The 12,536-nt window shown below is 37.1% G+C and overlaps 1 protein-coding gene across 5 annotated transcripts in view; it reads left to right on the top strand.

The window, feature by feature from the left end:
* cabin1 (calcineurin binding protein 1) overlaps nucleotides 1-12,536 on the top strand; it is an 89,466-nt gene that overhangs the window by 390 nt on the left and 76,540 nt on the right. For all 5 annotated transcript variants that reach the window (XM_031892348.1, XM_031892340.1, XM_031892341.1 and 2 more), the window contains exons 2-11: nucleotides 4,945-4,999; nucleotides 5,112-5,204; nucleotides 6,441-6,554; nucleotides 7,418-7,552; nucleotides 7,878-8,058; nucleotides 8,923-9,052; nucleotides 9,264-9,413; nucleotides 9,511-9,794; nucleotides 10,713-10,878; nucleotides 11,577-11,713. In XM_031892348.1, the coding sequence (XP_031748208.1) occupies nucleotides 4,997-4,999; nucleotides 5,112-5,204; nucleotides 6,441-6,554; nucleotides 7,418-7,552; nucleotides 7,878-8,058; nucleotides 8,923-9,052; nucleotides 9,264-9,413; nucleotides 9,511-9,794; nucleotides 10,713-10,878; nucleotides 11,577-11,713 (1,393 nt within the window). In that variant the 5' untranslated portion in view covers nucleotides 4,945-4,996. The remainder of the gene's footprint in view (nucleotides 1-4,944; nucleotides 5,000-5,111; nucleotides 5,205-6,440; nucleotides 6,555-7,417; nucleotides 7,553-7,877; nucleotides 8,059-8,922; nucleotides 9,053-9,263; nucleotides 9,414-9,510; nucleotides 9,795-10,712; nucleotides 10,879-11,576; nucleotides 11,714-12,536) is intronic.

Here is a 12,536-nt window from a genome sequence, read left to right as displayed (position 1 = left end):
TGTGCAATATGTGCTATGCTTGGGCTATTAACCACTGCAAATTCACATAATAAACTGGCTATGCCTCCAATGTAAACCATCTTTTTACTTATTTATACTATATGACTGGGGACACTTTCAGATTGTATGTACACAACGAGAGATATTGTATGTCTAATCTTCTCATCCCCTAAAGCTACTTATTGCATTATCTGTCTCTGACCTTATTATATCTACTACGTAGTTATTATATATTATCCCCTTATAAATATCTCGCCTTTTTGTCTTTTTGGCCTGAAACCTGTGGCAACCACGGTTGGCAAGAATGGCATAATGGAAAAGAGCTTGTTGCAATTTGTCAACCCACTCATGACTACTTGCCATTTATATATAAATAATGTTAATTAATCTATTAGTATATGTATAATAGTATATGTTCTCTTATCTATCGCATTATGTTAGGAATTTGTACTGTAGTCTTCATCTCCTCTCTGCCCCTTTTACATTTTTGAAGGCCCTGGTCCAAAATTTTTCTTAAGAAATGTGCCATTCTGTCTCCTGTACTGCTTTGGTGTTTGCCATTCTGTCTCCTGTACTGCTTTTGGTGTTTGCCATTCTGTCTCCTGTACTGCTTTTGGTGTTTGCCATTCTGTCTCCTGTACTGCTTTTGGTGTTTGCCATTCTGTCTCCTGTACTGCTTTTGGTGTTTGCCATTCTGTCTCCTGTACTGCTTTTGGTGTTTGCCATTCTGTCTCCTGTACTGCTTTTGGTGTTTGCCATTCTGTCTCCTGTACTGCTTTGGTGTTTGCCATTCTGTCTCCTGTACTGCTTTGGTGTTTGCCATTCTGTCTCCTGTACTGCTTTGGTGTTTGCCATTCTGTCTCCTGTACTGCTTTGGTGTTTGCCATTCTGTCTCCTGTACTGCTTTGGTGTTTGCCATTCTGTCTCCTGTACTGCTTGCTCGCCTACTCAGAATGACAGCTCTTTAGGAACTGCTCTTAAGCTGGCTGTGTATGGCCAAGAGTCATATTCACATCACAGCTGTTTAAATGATTGTAAGCTCTTTTGGGCAGGGCCCTCTTCACCTCTTGTATCGGTTATTGATTGCTTTATATGTTTCTCTTTTTGTCCAATGTATGTAACCCACTTATTGTACAGCGCTGCGGAATATGTTGGCGCTTTATAAATAAATGTTAATGTAATGTAATGTAGACTTAATACAAATACTTTTGGTGCATTGCAGTGGGCATTTAGGATCACATATAGTTTTGATACCATTTTGCATTTCTTTTGAAGGGATGGTTCATCTTTAAGTTAATTTGTATTATGTTATAGAATGCCCTATTCCTACCAACTTTGCAATTGGTTTTCATTATTTTTGTATAGTTTTTGAAATGTTTGTCTTTCTCTTCTGCCTGTTTCCATTTTTTAAATGGGGTTCACTGACCCCAGCAGCCATAAATTATTGCTCCGTGAGGCTACAATTTTATCATTATTGTTACTTTTTATTACTTGTCTTTCTATGTAGACCCTCTATTTTTCATATTCCCATCTCTCATTTAAACATCTGCATGGTTGCTAGGCTAAATAAGACCCTAGCAACCAGATAGCTGCTAAAATACCAAATGAAAAGCTGCTGCACAAAAAGCTAAATAACTGAAAAACCATCAAAATTAAAAAGCAAAGACCGATTTCAAATTGTCTCAGAATATCAATGTCCACATCATATTAAAGGTTAATTTAAAGGACGTGTAAACCCCACACACAAAAATGTAATCAGTGAACAGCCTCTTTGAAATCTTTCAATACCTGCCACACTGGTTGTGAAGAGTTTAATAGTAAGGCTGCAATATCCGCTTAAAGGAGACATATTGGATAAATGGAAAAAACCTTAATATTGTAGGCAATTATGAATAATATACGGTGCTGGTTTCCCTTTGGGCTAAACATTAATCCTATCTGTAAAAATGGCCCCTTTATATTGGAGCTCCCTATAGATCCTCTCAGGTCCCTGTCTGTGTTTCACATGAGGGGTGGGCGTGTCCTAACGGTCCCTGCAAGAAGCACAGTAGGAGGGGAAGAGCCAATCACAGCCCTGCACTCACACAAGCAAAGACAGGCTTCAGTTCCCTATCAGGTCAGCCTAGCTGCTGATTGGTTCCTATCCTACAGTGCAGGGTATGGAGGGCCGCCGGCTCCCCAGCTCATCCAGAGAATTCAGCCAGCAGGAAGTGAAACGGATGGGCGGGGGCTAGTGAGGTTTTGGTGGAATTTCTCAATAAATCAGAAACACAACTTTTTAAGCACAATCCTTCTATATCTAGAGGAGTATAATTCACTGGTACATTCCTAATTTTTATAGGATATGTCTCCTTTAATAACTTTGCTTCTCCTCCTGTAACCCACTTGGCCCCACCCTCAGGAATTTGCTTTGGCTGTTGGCTTGTGGGCATGCTCAGTTGTTTTAAGCTCAGATTACTTAACACGCCCCCCAGTCTAGCAGCCAGTAAAGAAATGGCATTGCTGGTTCCCATAGAAACTCAGCTCTAGCTGTCTGCTTCAAACACAGCAGAACATTTATCAGAAACAATTCTGCCTGTGTGAGGCTGTATTCTTGATGAAATGTATGCTGAATAAGAGTCTTTGTGTGTGTGTGTATGCTGTTTGCTGATTTAAATGTATCCAATTATGTATCAGAGGAAAAATGGCCACCGGGTGAAAGCTACAATTTGCTGTAGCAAAATGTGATGGTGCTGGCAAGTGGAGGGGATATATACAGTACAAATGATGCCATTTGGGTGGGGGAGACGTGCCCAACTGATATACATTGTAGGCAAATGTAGGCTTTACATGTCCTTTAAGGTGAACTACCCCTTATAATGCAAGCTCTCAGGAATTTTCTTGAATGAACCTAATAAAGACCAGTTTTACCTCTTTTTCCTCTGGGACCCATACAAGGGAAACATTTGTGCCACTTAAGATGTTGAGCTATACTTAACATTATGTTTAGGGCCCTGGACATAATAGCCCTACACTTGTACCACCTGTAACCCAGAGGGGTTGCCTTGCACCAGCATCCACATTGCTTGATTTATGGTTGTGCATGATCTTGATTAGGAAAGAACAGTTACTGCATATATTGATCCTTTAGCCCTCAATATTTTGGCTAAACGAGTAATGCTTCCAGGACTAAAAGGACAGGCAGTGCCATTCATTTTCTAGTATTGCAGAACTGCAGTTAAAGTGTGTTTTGTACAGAGCAGTGCCTTTTTATGGGCACATATATATTATGACTGGGTATTTCTGGTGCATTTTGCCTCACATCATGTTTTAATGCAAGTTTCTTTCTGTTAGCCTAGCGGTAACAAGGGCCTCTAACACTTGTGTAACAGTAATACTAACCCATTTGTAACAAATATTAACCCATTTGTAACAGCACTGTATGCCTGTTGACCTACATGTGTGAAAGTGCTTGTTTCTTTTATAAATTTCAGTGATACAGTTCAGCACAACTTGTATAAAGAATTTTTAAGCCACCTTAGGGCAAAGGCGCACAGTGTGTATATCCACTTTTCTCAGCCCTACATTTTTCTATCAGGCTGAGAAAAGTGGATCTGCTTACCTACGCTGACCATGTGCCTGCACTAAAAAGCAGACGTTTTGGGACCAATTATGCACAAATTATTATTAAAAACTTAGACTAAAAGTGGGTTGCATCCCATTTATAATTTGTCATACAGGACATAATGCACATGTGTAATTGAGGGGATAGGCCTTTTATATTACCTAATTTATTTTACAGGTATAGGATCTGTTATCCTGAAACCCAATTTTCTGAAAGCTCTGAATTACAGCCAGAAGGCCATCTCCCATAGAAATGTAAAATTTTCAAATAACTCACATTTAAACTTTTTCCTCTGTAATAATAAAACCGGACTTTGTACTTGTAAGTTGTATGTATGTATAATTTTATTTATAAAGCGCCACAAGGGTACGCAGCACTGTACAATCTTACAAAATACAAAATTACACACAGGGAGGACAAGTGTTATAATAAATAAATACAATATATATATATATATATATATATATATATATGCACAGGGAATAAGTGCCATGTGGTATGAGACACAGTAGGAAGGAGGTCCCTTCCCCGTAGAGCTTGCAATCTAAGTAAGTAAGTAAGTTACGGTGATCCAAATTACGGAAAGACCCATTATGCAAAAAACTCCAGGTCCCAAGTATTCTGGATAATAGATCCAATACCTTTACTAGTAAAGTTAAAATGCAGTGAATTCTGCACTCTGGGGGCATTTTATGTTCGTATTTAATTTTTTTTTCATGTTTTGTGTTTTTTTGTGCTTAAACTCAATTTTTTTGTGTTAAAAAAACAAAAACATTTTGAATTCAAAACTTTGCTCTCGAGGTAGTATAGAAGTCAATGGGAGCTGTCCTAGGCAAATTGTAACAATCTTTATTATTAGTCACCAAAATTTTTTAAAAACCCAGTTGCAGTGAATAATCAACGCAACAGCTGGCTCTGTGCATAAATATACAAGACACCACATGCGAAAGCTATCGTGCGGTACAAGTCGCCATTACTATAGCAGTGGTGTTTAGCTGCTGCAACTGAATTTTTGAAAATCACAGTGACTAATAGACCCACCTGTCTTTGCCCTTAGAGATTTTTGAGGTTTTTCCGTTTATAAGCCCACAAAGATTCATGGAAAAATGTAAAAACAACAAAAAATGTGTGGTTTTCATGTTTTCATGTTCTTAAAGTTTCCGTTCTACATTTTAATTAGTTTGTGCTTATTTAATTCAGATCTTTTAATAAATGGCAACATTCGTGGTTTTAGAGGAAAATAGTTAAGTTGTGGTTTCAAAAACCTATAAAACCACAAAAATCAGAATCTTCCCATCAGTGTTCTTGGTGTGGTAACAGCTTTTCATTCTTTGTTTTAGACTGGGCATTTACCTTTATTTATTATGCCAGAAAACCCATGGTAACCCCACAATGGTAAGTTAATGCTGTATTTTTATTTAATACTAATAATTGCCACTAAGGGTGATGACATTCTTAACCTTTAGTTTTGTAATACCGATGTTTGTTTTTTGTGTTTTTACTCTAGATACGAATTGCGGCTTTAAATGCAACATCTGTCGTGGAAGATGAACAGGAGGAGACTTTCAAAAGTCATAAAACACAAACTAAAGAGGCCCAGGTAAGAAATATCACCTTCCATTTAAGATCATGTATTAACTTTCAAATGCAACAAAAAACATTTTATAAACCCTGTGCCCCTTTGTCTTGCCTACCTCCCAAACCGAACCACTGCAGACTCCCAGTGCTGCTCTGTTTGTTGCACCTGTTTACAAAAAGCAGAGTAACACTTCCCCCCCCCCCCAGCAATTGCCAGCTAGATGCATGCACAGTTGAAGTCAGCCACAAAGATCCTTGGGAACACAGGGTACAACAAACAAGGCAGTATTTGGTGTTTTCAGTGATGCGGTTCTGGAGGGGTTTTAGTTTGGGCTTGTAATTATTACATTCATTTAGATTATTAGGCTAATTAAATTGCATTTTGTGCACTACCATGTTGCAGCTGATGGATAAGCATCTGGAACCATGACTGCAGGTCCCTATTGACTTTAAGTGAAAAATGGGCATCATCTGAAAAAACTAAAAATACACATTTTGGGGCGAAGAGTTTCAGTAATGTAGCAGTTAGGCAGTATCCTATTAGACATAGAAAGATGAACTTGATGGACATGTCTTTTTAACCTAAACTACTATATTACTATAAGGGAGTTAAAGCCAGAAAAGGAAGTTAGCATCAGGCTAGTGGGACAATTCAGTTTCTCTGTGAAAACTTAATCGGATGCCTTCCACCCTGTGTTTACACGTGCACTGGCAGGCTTGTCTGTGCACATGAGTTAGATTTTGACGCGAAAATGCATTTTTTGTGCTTAAGTGCCCCATGTGCACACTGACAGACAAATATCGTTCCTGTATTGTATAGTGTTTTCTCCTTTGGCTGGTGGATAAAATGCACTGTGTTCGCCACTTTTCTAAAACCTTTTAGGAGAACTCCTAAAGGGGAATTTTTAATGCGAGTTAAAAATGATAGCACAATAAATTTGTTGCAACATATAGGAACTGTATGACAGTTAAGGATTTCCCTGATCACATTCTTGCATTTTAGCATCCATTTAGCATGCTAAGCTATGAATGCCCAACATGACTGAACTGTTTGTGTTAAAAAATGCTAGGTTGAGGATTACTGATTTATTATTCATCCACTACAGATTGGGTTTATGCTATCAGCCACCACAGGTAACTTTATATTCATTAGAAAGTGGTATAAAATGGACCGTAGAATGTTAGTATCACAGCTATTGGCAAAGTCTATAACTGTAAGAGTTCTTTGCAAACTAAGTCTTTACAAATTATGTTTCAGGAAGCTGAGGCATTTGCACTTTACCATAAGGCCCTGGACCTTCAGAAGCTTGACCAGTTCGATGAGTCTTCACAGGCCTATCACCAGTTACTGGAGACCCGTCTTTTGCAGGAGGTAAGTATCCCGTAGCATATGCACCACTACCTTTGTTCAGTTATACATGCTGTTGCACATTTTGAAAGATCTGTGTGTACAGTTTGTAGTTGCATGTAGTCAAGGCAGTGGGAAGAAAAACATTAAAGGAGACATATAGCCAGGGCTGTATCATGGTCCTCTCTGAGCACCTCCATTTGCCCCATCGGCACACGTGCATTACAAAAGCAGAAGTGACATAATGTTCCAGCTACTCCCCATTTTTTTTTCTGTCACTGGATTTGATGGGGGAGATTTTTGTTTTCCCTGCAAAATTTTTTAATTATGATATAGGAACTTTAGGCCCGTCTCTCTAACTCAATATTGTAGGCAATAATGAGTAATATCTGGTTTCACTTTGAGTTAAAAAGTATTATTATCTTTACAAAAGGTAACTTTATGGGCTCTCTATAGATCTGCTATGGTCCCTGCCCCAGGGAAGGGTGTGTTCTAAAGTCTCTGTCAGAAACAAGGTAGGAGGCGGTAGACAATCGCAGCCCTGCATTCTATCAGGTCCACCTAGAGGCTGGTTGGTCCCCATTCTACAGTACAGTGTACTAAATGCCCTGCACATTCTGAGAAAGGAGGCAGAAGGAAGTGGAACAGATGGGCAAGACTAGTAGGGTTTTTGGAGACATTGTCAATAAATCAGCCTGAAACACAACTTTTTTTAAGCACATTCCTACTATATTAAAGAAAATGTACTGGCACACAGTATGTTCTCTTTAAAACAATAAGTAATACTGCCGGATCAAAGCAAAGCTGTTGGCATGTGCAAGTATAACACATCATCTGATATTGTGTCATTGCTATCTTTATTTAAAATTTATTTTGTTGGTCTTTAGGCAGTCCCATCAAGTGATGAAAAAGAAGGCCTTAAACATCCAGGGCTAATGCTAAAATATTCCACTTACAAGAACCTGGCTCAGCTAGCTTCGCAAAGGGATGATCTAGAGACAGCTATGGAATTCTACATTGAGGTACTGAATTCAGCATAATTGAAAATCTGAGTTGGGCTCGTATTTGGTTATCAGCCAAGTGTGTTAGTGTATATATACTTATAATTATATACCTATAAGTATAACTTTTATGTACAAGTGTTATACTTAACTACCAATTAGTTGTATTAGGTAGTTACTTAACTATCTATATCTTTTTTTTGTATATGAAGGATATTTCTTGGCATTTTAAAGTTTAGTGTATTATATGACATAAAGTAATCATAAAGACCATCAAGATAATCATTTCAGTGTGAATACATCAGTCCCGTTATTTAAGGTAATATTTTACTTTTATTCTCTGTAGGCTGTGATGCTGGACTCCACTGATGTCAATCTGTGGTATAAGATTGGATGCTTATCATTGCGTTTGGTACGCATTCCACTGGCACGGCATGCATTCGAAGAGGGATTGCAGTGTAATCCTGGACACTGGCCCTGCCTGGATAATTTGATCACAGTCTTGTACACACTCAGTGATTACACTAGTAAGGGTCTTCCATACTGTTGTTGTAAACATGGCATAACTGCCTTAAATGCTTTCAGCATGTTTAATACCCTGCTGCAGTATCATCTTGATGAAGATGGCCATGATGGTCAATTTGACGGCACTCTAAGAAAGTAAAGAGAGCGTTGTGTAAATTGCTAATGCTGTATAAATAAATGATGGTGATATATGTACGATGATGATGATGATATATGTACTGCAGCCTTAAGGAATAATTGAGAAATTAGTTGAGAAATATTACTGTATGCACTGTTGTAAAGTATAAGGTACAGGTATAGGATCCCTTATCCGGAAACCCGTTATCCAGAAAGCTCCGAATTACGGAAAGCCCATCTCCCATAGACTCCATTTTTATCAAATAATTCAGAATTTTAAAACTGATTTCCTTTTTCTCTGTAGTAATAAAACAGTACCTTGTAATTGATCCCAACTAAGATATAAATAATCCTTATTGGATGCAAAACAATCCTATTGGGTTTAATTAATGTTTTATTGATTTTTTAGTAGACTTATTGTATGGAGATCCAAATTACGGAAAGACCCCTTATCCGGAATACCCTTGGTCCCGAGCATTCTGGATAATGGGTCCTATACCTGTATTCAAATGCATAAGATAAAAATGGCTGATAAAGTTTAATAGAGTTATACCTGGGCAACAAATATATAGTAACAGTCAATGAGTTATTGTTCTGTATTATCCAGGGCAGCAAATAATTCATTCCAAAAATCATGCAAATTGTCTCATTCTATTAGCCCTTTACCAGTTTAGTAACCTCTGAGATAGAAAGGATTTGTATTGTTGACAGATAAGATATCATTTAATAACTGTGTACCTCTCCTGCAGCTTGCCTATACTTTATCTGTAAAGCTCTAGAAAAGGACTGCCGTTACAGAAAAGGGTTGGTGCTAAAGGAAAAGATTTTTGAAGAGCAACCTTGCCTTAGAAGGGACTCTTTTCGCATGTTTCTCAAATGGTGAGTTATATGGTCTGTTCTCCCTCTTTTTTTTTTTCCATGAAAAAATACAGACCAAACAAATGACCATTTTTTATTTTTTAGGATGGTATATGCATTTAAATAATGAATTACTATTAATGGAACTCTGCTGTTATCTTAATTTACACTTAACACCATGTACTTTAAATCCTTAAAGTTTTTAGAATTCTTTTTCTCTCTGACCCCACAGTAACATGTCCATTCATGAAGTAGATGTAAGTGATGGGGAGGCAAGGAAAATTGTAGAGGAAGCTATGGAGTTGCGCAGACAAAGGCAGGCCCTAAGTGTGCGAAAGCAGGAACCTGATCTTAAACTGGTGCAGCCTATACCATATTTCACGTAAGTTTAAAACTGTGTTAGAAAAGCATTTGGCATGGGATGTGTTATCAGCTGATTCCAAAAATTACCTGTACCATGGAAACTGTTATTTCTTCAGGTGGAAGTGTCTCGGGGAAAGCTTGCTGAATATGTACCGGCATCTGATTTCATGTGAGCCCCCACGCCCAAGCCTAGGAAAGAGGATTGACCTTACGGAATACAAAGACCCCGCAGTGCTCCTTCAACCACCCCCTGCCAGTTCCCCTACAAATGTAACTGTTGATCCGCTCATGATCTCCACTCCTCCAACACCAGTATCAGTCATAGAGATGCCATCTGTGTTACCCACAGCTACACCCCCTGCGTCATCCAGCAATATCATTGATGCTCCAGCAGTGCATGGTGAATATTTGGGGATTTCAGAGTACATCTCTTCCACAGCAAAATCTTCTCATCACAGCTACTTTTACAAATTAAAAAAAAAAAATGTGAAAAACAGCTTGAATGTTGACAATACAGCTATTGACTTTTAGCAGCTTGCCAGTATTAGCTGCAAATTTTTTCATTCAAATTTGTAATATATTTTTTTTTTCCATTGCTAAATCTCAAAAATGTAAGTTTATAAATGCCAAACTGGAAAGCTAGAATGCTTTTTTTTTAACTGCAGTTTTCTTAAATTGTGGAAAAAACGCAATCCAAAATTAAAAAGACCCCATCATTGCACTTGAGAATTTCCAAAGAAACTGTGCTTCATTGCTCAATTAGAGGTGCATGGAGCCCTTCTGAATTTATGCAATTATTCATTTTCCTATAAAATAATTTATTAATTTAGCACAACATCTTAGAAGCTGCCCTTTTAAAAATCAGTTATTCTGTCAAGTATAGTATATTGTATGCAAAGTGATTATGGGAAAAATACTTGGAACATGGAAAAATATCCTGGAACATGGACTGGTATTGCAGTCTGAATTCATTGCATCCTTTTTTTATTCTCATCTTCCTATAGCAGCATAGTAATTCTCTTTGGTGTGACCCACAGATATCTGCCCAGCTGAATGTCTCTTCTGGACATTTCTTAAATTAGTGCTCAATTGTTGTATGTCTTTTATTTCTGTCCTATGCTAGAACCTACCTAGCTCCAACCTTGTAAGGTGTGTGCATAGATTTCTTACCTAAGAACATTTTTTTAACATTTTTGCCAGGCATATGGTTAGTTAGTGGATTTGACCACTAAAAATGTTTTTTTTGTGGGGGAGGGGTGTCAATGCTAGGTTTTTAAATAACTTTCATGCCATTTATATTTTATACATTATACAACAGATTCATCCACTGGTGATAAAACTAAGAAGGGGGTGAAGAGGAAGAAAATATCGGAGGATGCAGGGGAGACAGCAAAGAGACGCTCTGCCCGTGTGCGCAACACCAGATGCAAAAAGGAAGAAAGGGTGGACTTTCAAGAACTGCTACTGAAGTTTTTGCCTTCCAGGTAAACCCAATGACCACTTTTTAAATTGTGATGTGGCCTTCATTCATTTTCTGCAAAGTTATTTGTGAAAATTACAATTACATAATTCATATACTGGATTCTAATATCAGCAGCAAAACTTTTCAACTTTTGAAACGTTCTTTACTTTTCTGCTTCCTTGAGGTAAATTCTCATTAATGTTATCAATGTAATATAATCATCTTATAACTAATCAATACCTTATAATGGTAAATGACCCTAATGATTTTCTTTTAGCTTATTTGCAATTGGAAATATTAAAAGGGGAATGTATAATTAATTTATTTTGTCTTATTGTCCATATATTGTGTGAAGGTATTACTGACTAGTTTTAGTCAAAATGGCCATTGCTAAGCACAGTTCAGCCAAGAACATTAGGGGCAGAATTATCAAAATGTGAGATAAGAGCTCACCACAGAAAAATGTTCCCACTTTCTGTTTGTTCATATGGGATTTTTAAAAACGTTTTAATTAATGGGTGAAAGTTAGAGTTCACAATTTTATAAAAACACTTCTAGAAATGTGTAGGAATTAATAGAAAGTGGGTGAAGTTTTCTGTAGTGAGCTCTAATCTAACATTTTTATAAATCTGCCTTTAGTCGGTAGTAGCCAATTGTATGTGTAAAATTGCTCTTTACACACATTTGCTTGATAGAAAACAATGAATTTCCTTATTGCAGGCTTCGTAAATCAGATTCTGAAGAAGAGGATGACCCTTTTTGCAGTTTTGAAACGCAGTCTGAAATGAAACAAGAAAACTTTGCACATACTGGAGATAACACAATGCCTTTTGACTCAACAACCTTTATGGAATCAGGTAGGAGACTTTACAGTATCATCTACATCATTTATGTCTTTGTGATTTTAAATCTTATCTTGTTTAATTTGTTAAAGAGAATAGTTCTGGGTTTTTCTTTGGAACATTTACCGTATTTCTCCAACTGTACAGGCTGAGGAACTGACCAGCAGGTGGCGTTGTTACAAAATTCATTATATTAGCATGAAAAAAAATAATATAAATATGTAAATGTGCTTAGGAAAGCACACTGGGCAATTTTACATTTATTTTTTATGGTTTACATATCTTTTAACAGAAGAAATGCATTACAATCCTTCAATAAGGAGTAGTAATTCTTGGAGAAACACTGGGAATATAATTGTTGGACCAGTTTAACCAGTGTTCTTAATTAAACCCAGTAACCCATTTAAATAGAAGGGGTTTGTCCAAGTGGAAGGAGAATCTTGGAACTCCTCCATCAGATATTTGAATTCTATTCTACATGTTGTGTTTGCCAAAAACGTTCACAAAAATATTTCTATTATAAATTTTGTTTAGAGGTATAGATTGTTTGTTTGCCTTCTGCCTTTGTCATCAGAACAATGTTATTACATTAAACTTTACAGTATGCATCATTTAAAATTCTTTAGTGCTTTTAAAATTATTTGTAAATTAAGTTTCTAATGTCTGGCGGTTCTCTTCCATTCGGGTTTTGACTCCTGATGTAATCCAACTGAAACCAGCAGAGGTGGAAGAGAACTGCTTTCTGCTACATTATTTCTGCCACTTAAAACAGAGAACAAAAAGGGATAAACTAATCCTGCTTTGAGTTGTGATAACATTCACAAGTTATTTTAAAATC

The sequence above is a fragment of the Xenopus tropicalis genome, chromosome 1 (genome assembly GCF_000004195.4).
Source record: "Xenopus tropicalis strain Nigerian chromosome 1, UCB_Xtro_10.0, whole genome shotgun sequence".
NCBI classification, from domain to species: domain Eukaryota; kingdom Metazoa; phylum Chordata; class Amphibia; order Anura; family Pipidae; genus Xenopus; species Xenopus tropicalis.
The sequence above is the reverse complement of the archived record's forward strand: the minus strand, read 5'-3'. Positions and strand labels throughout refer to the sequence as shown.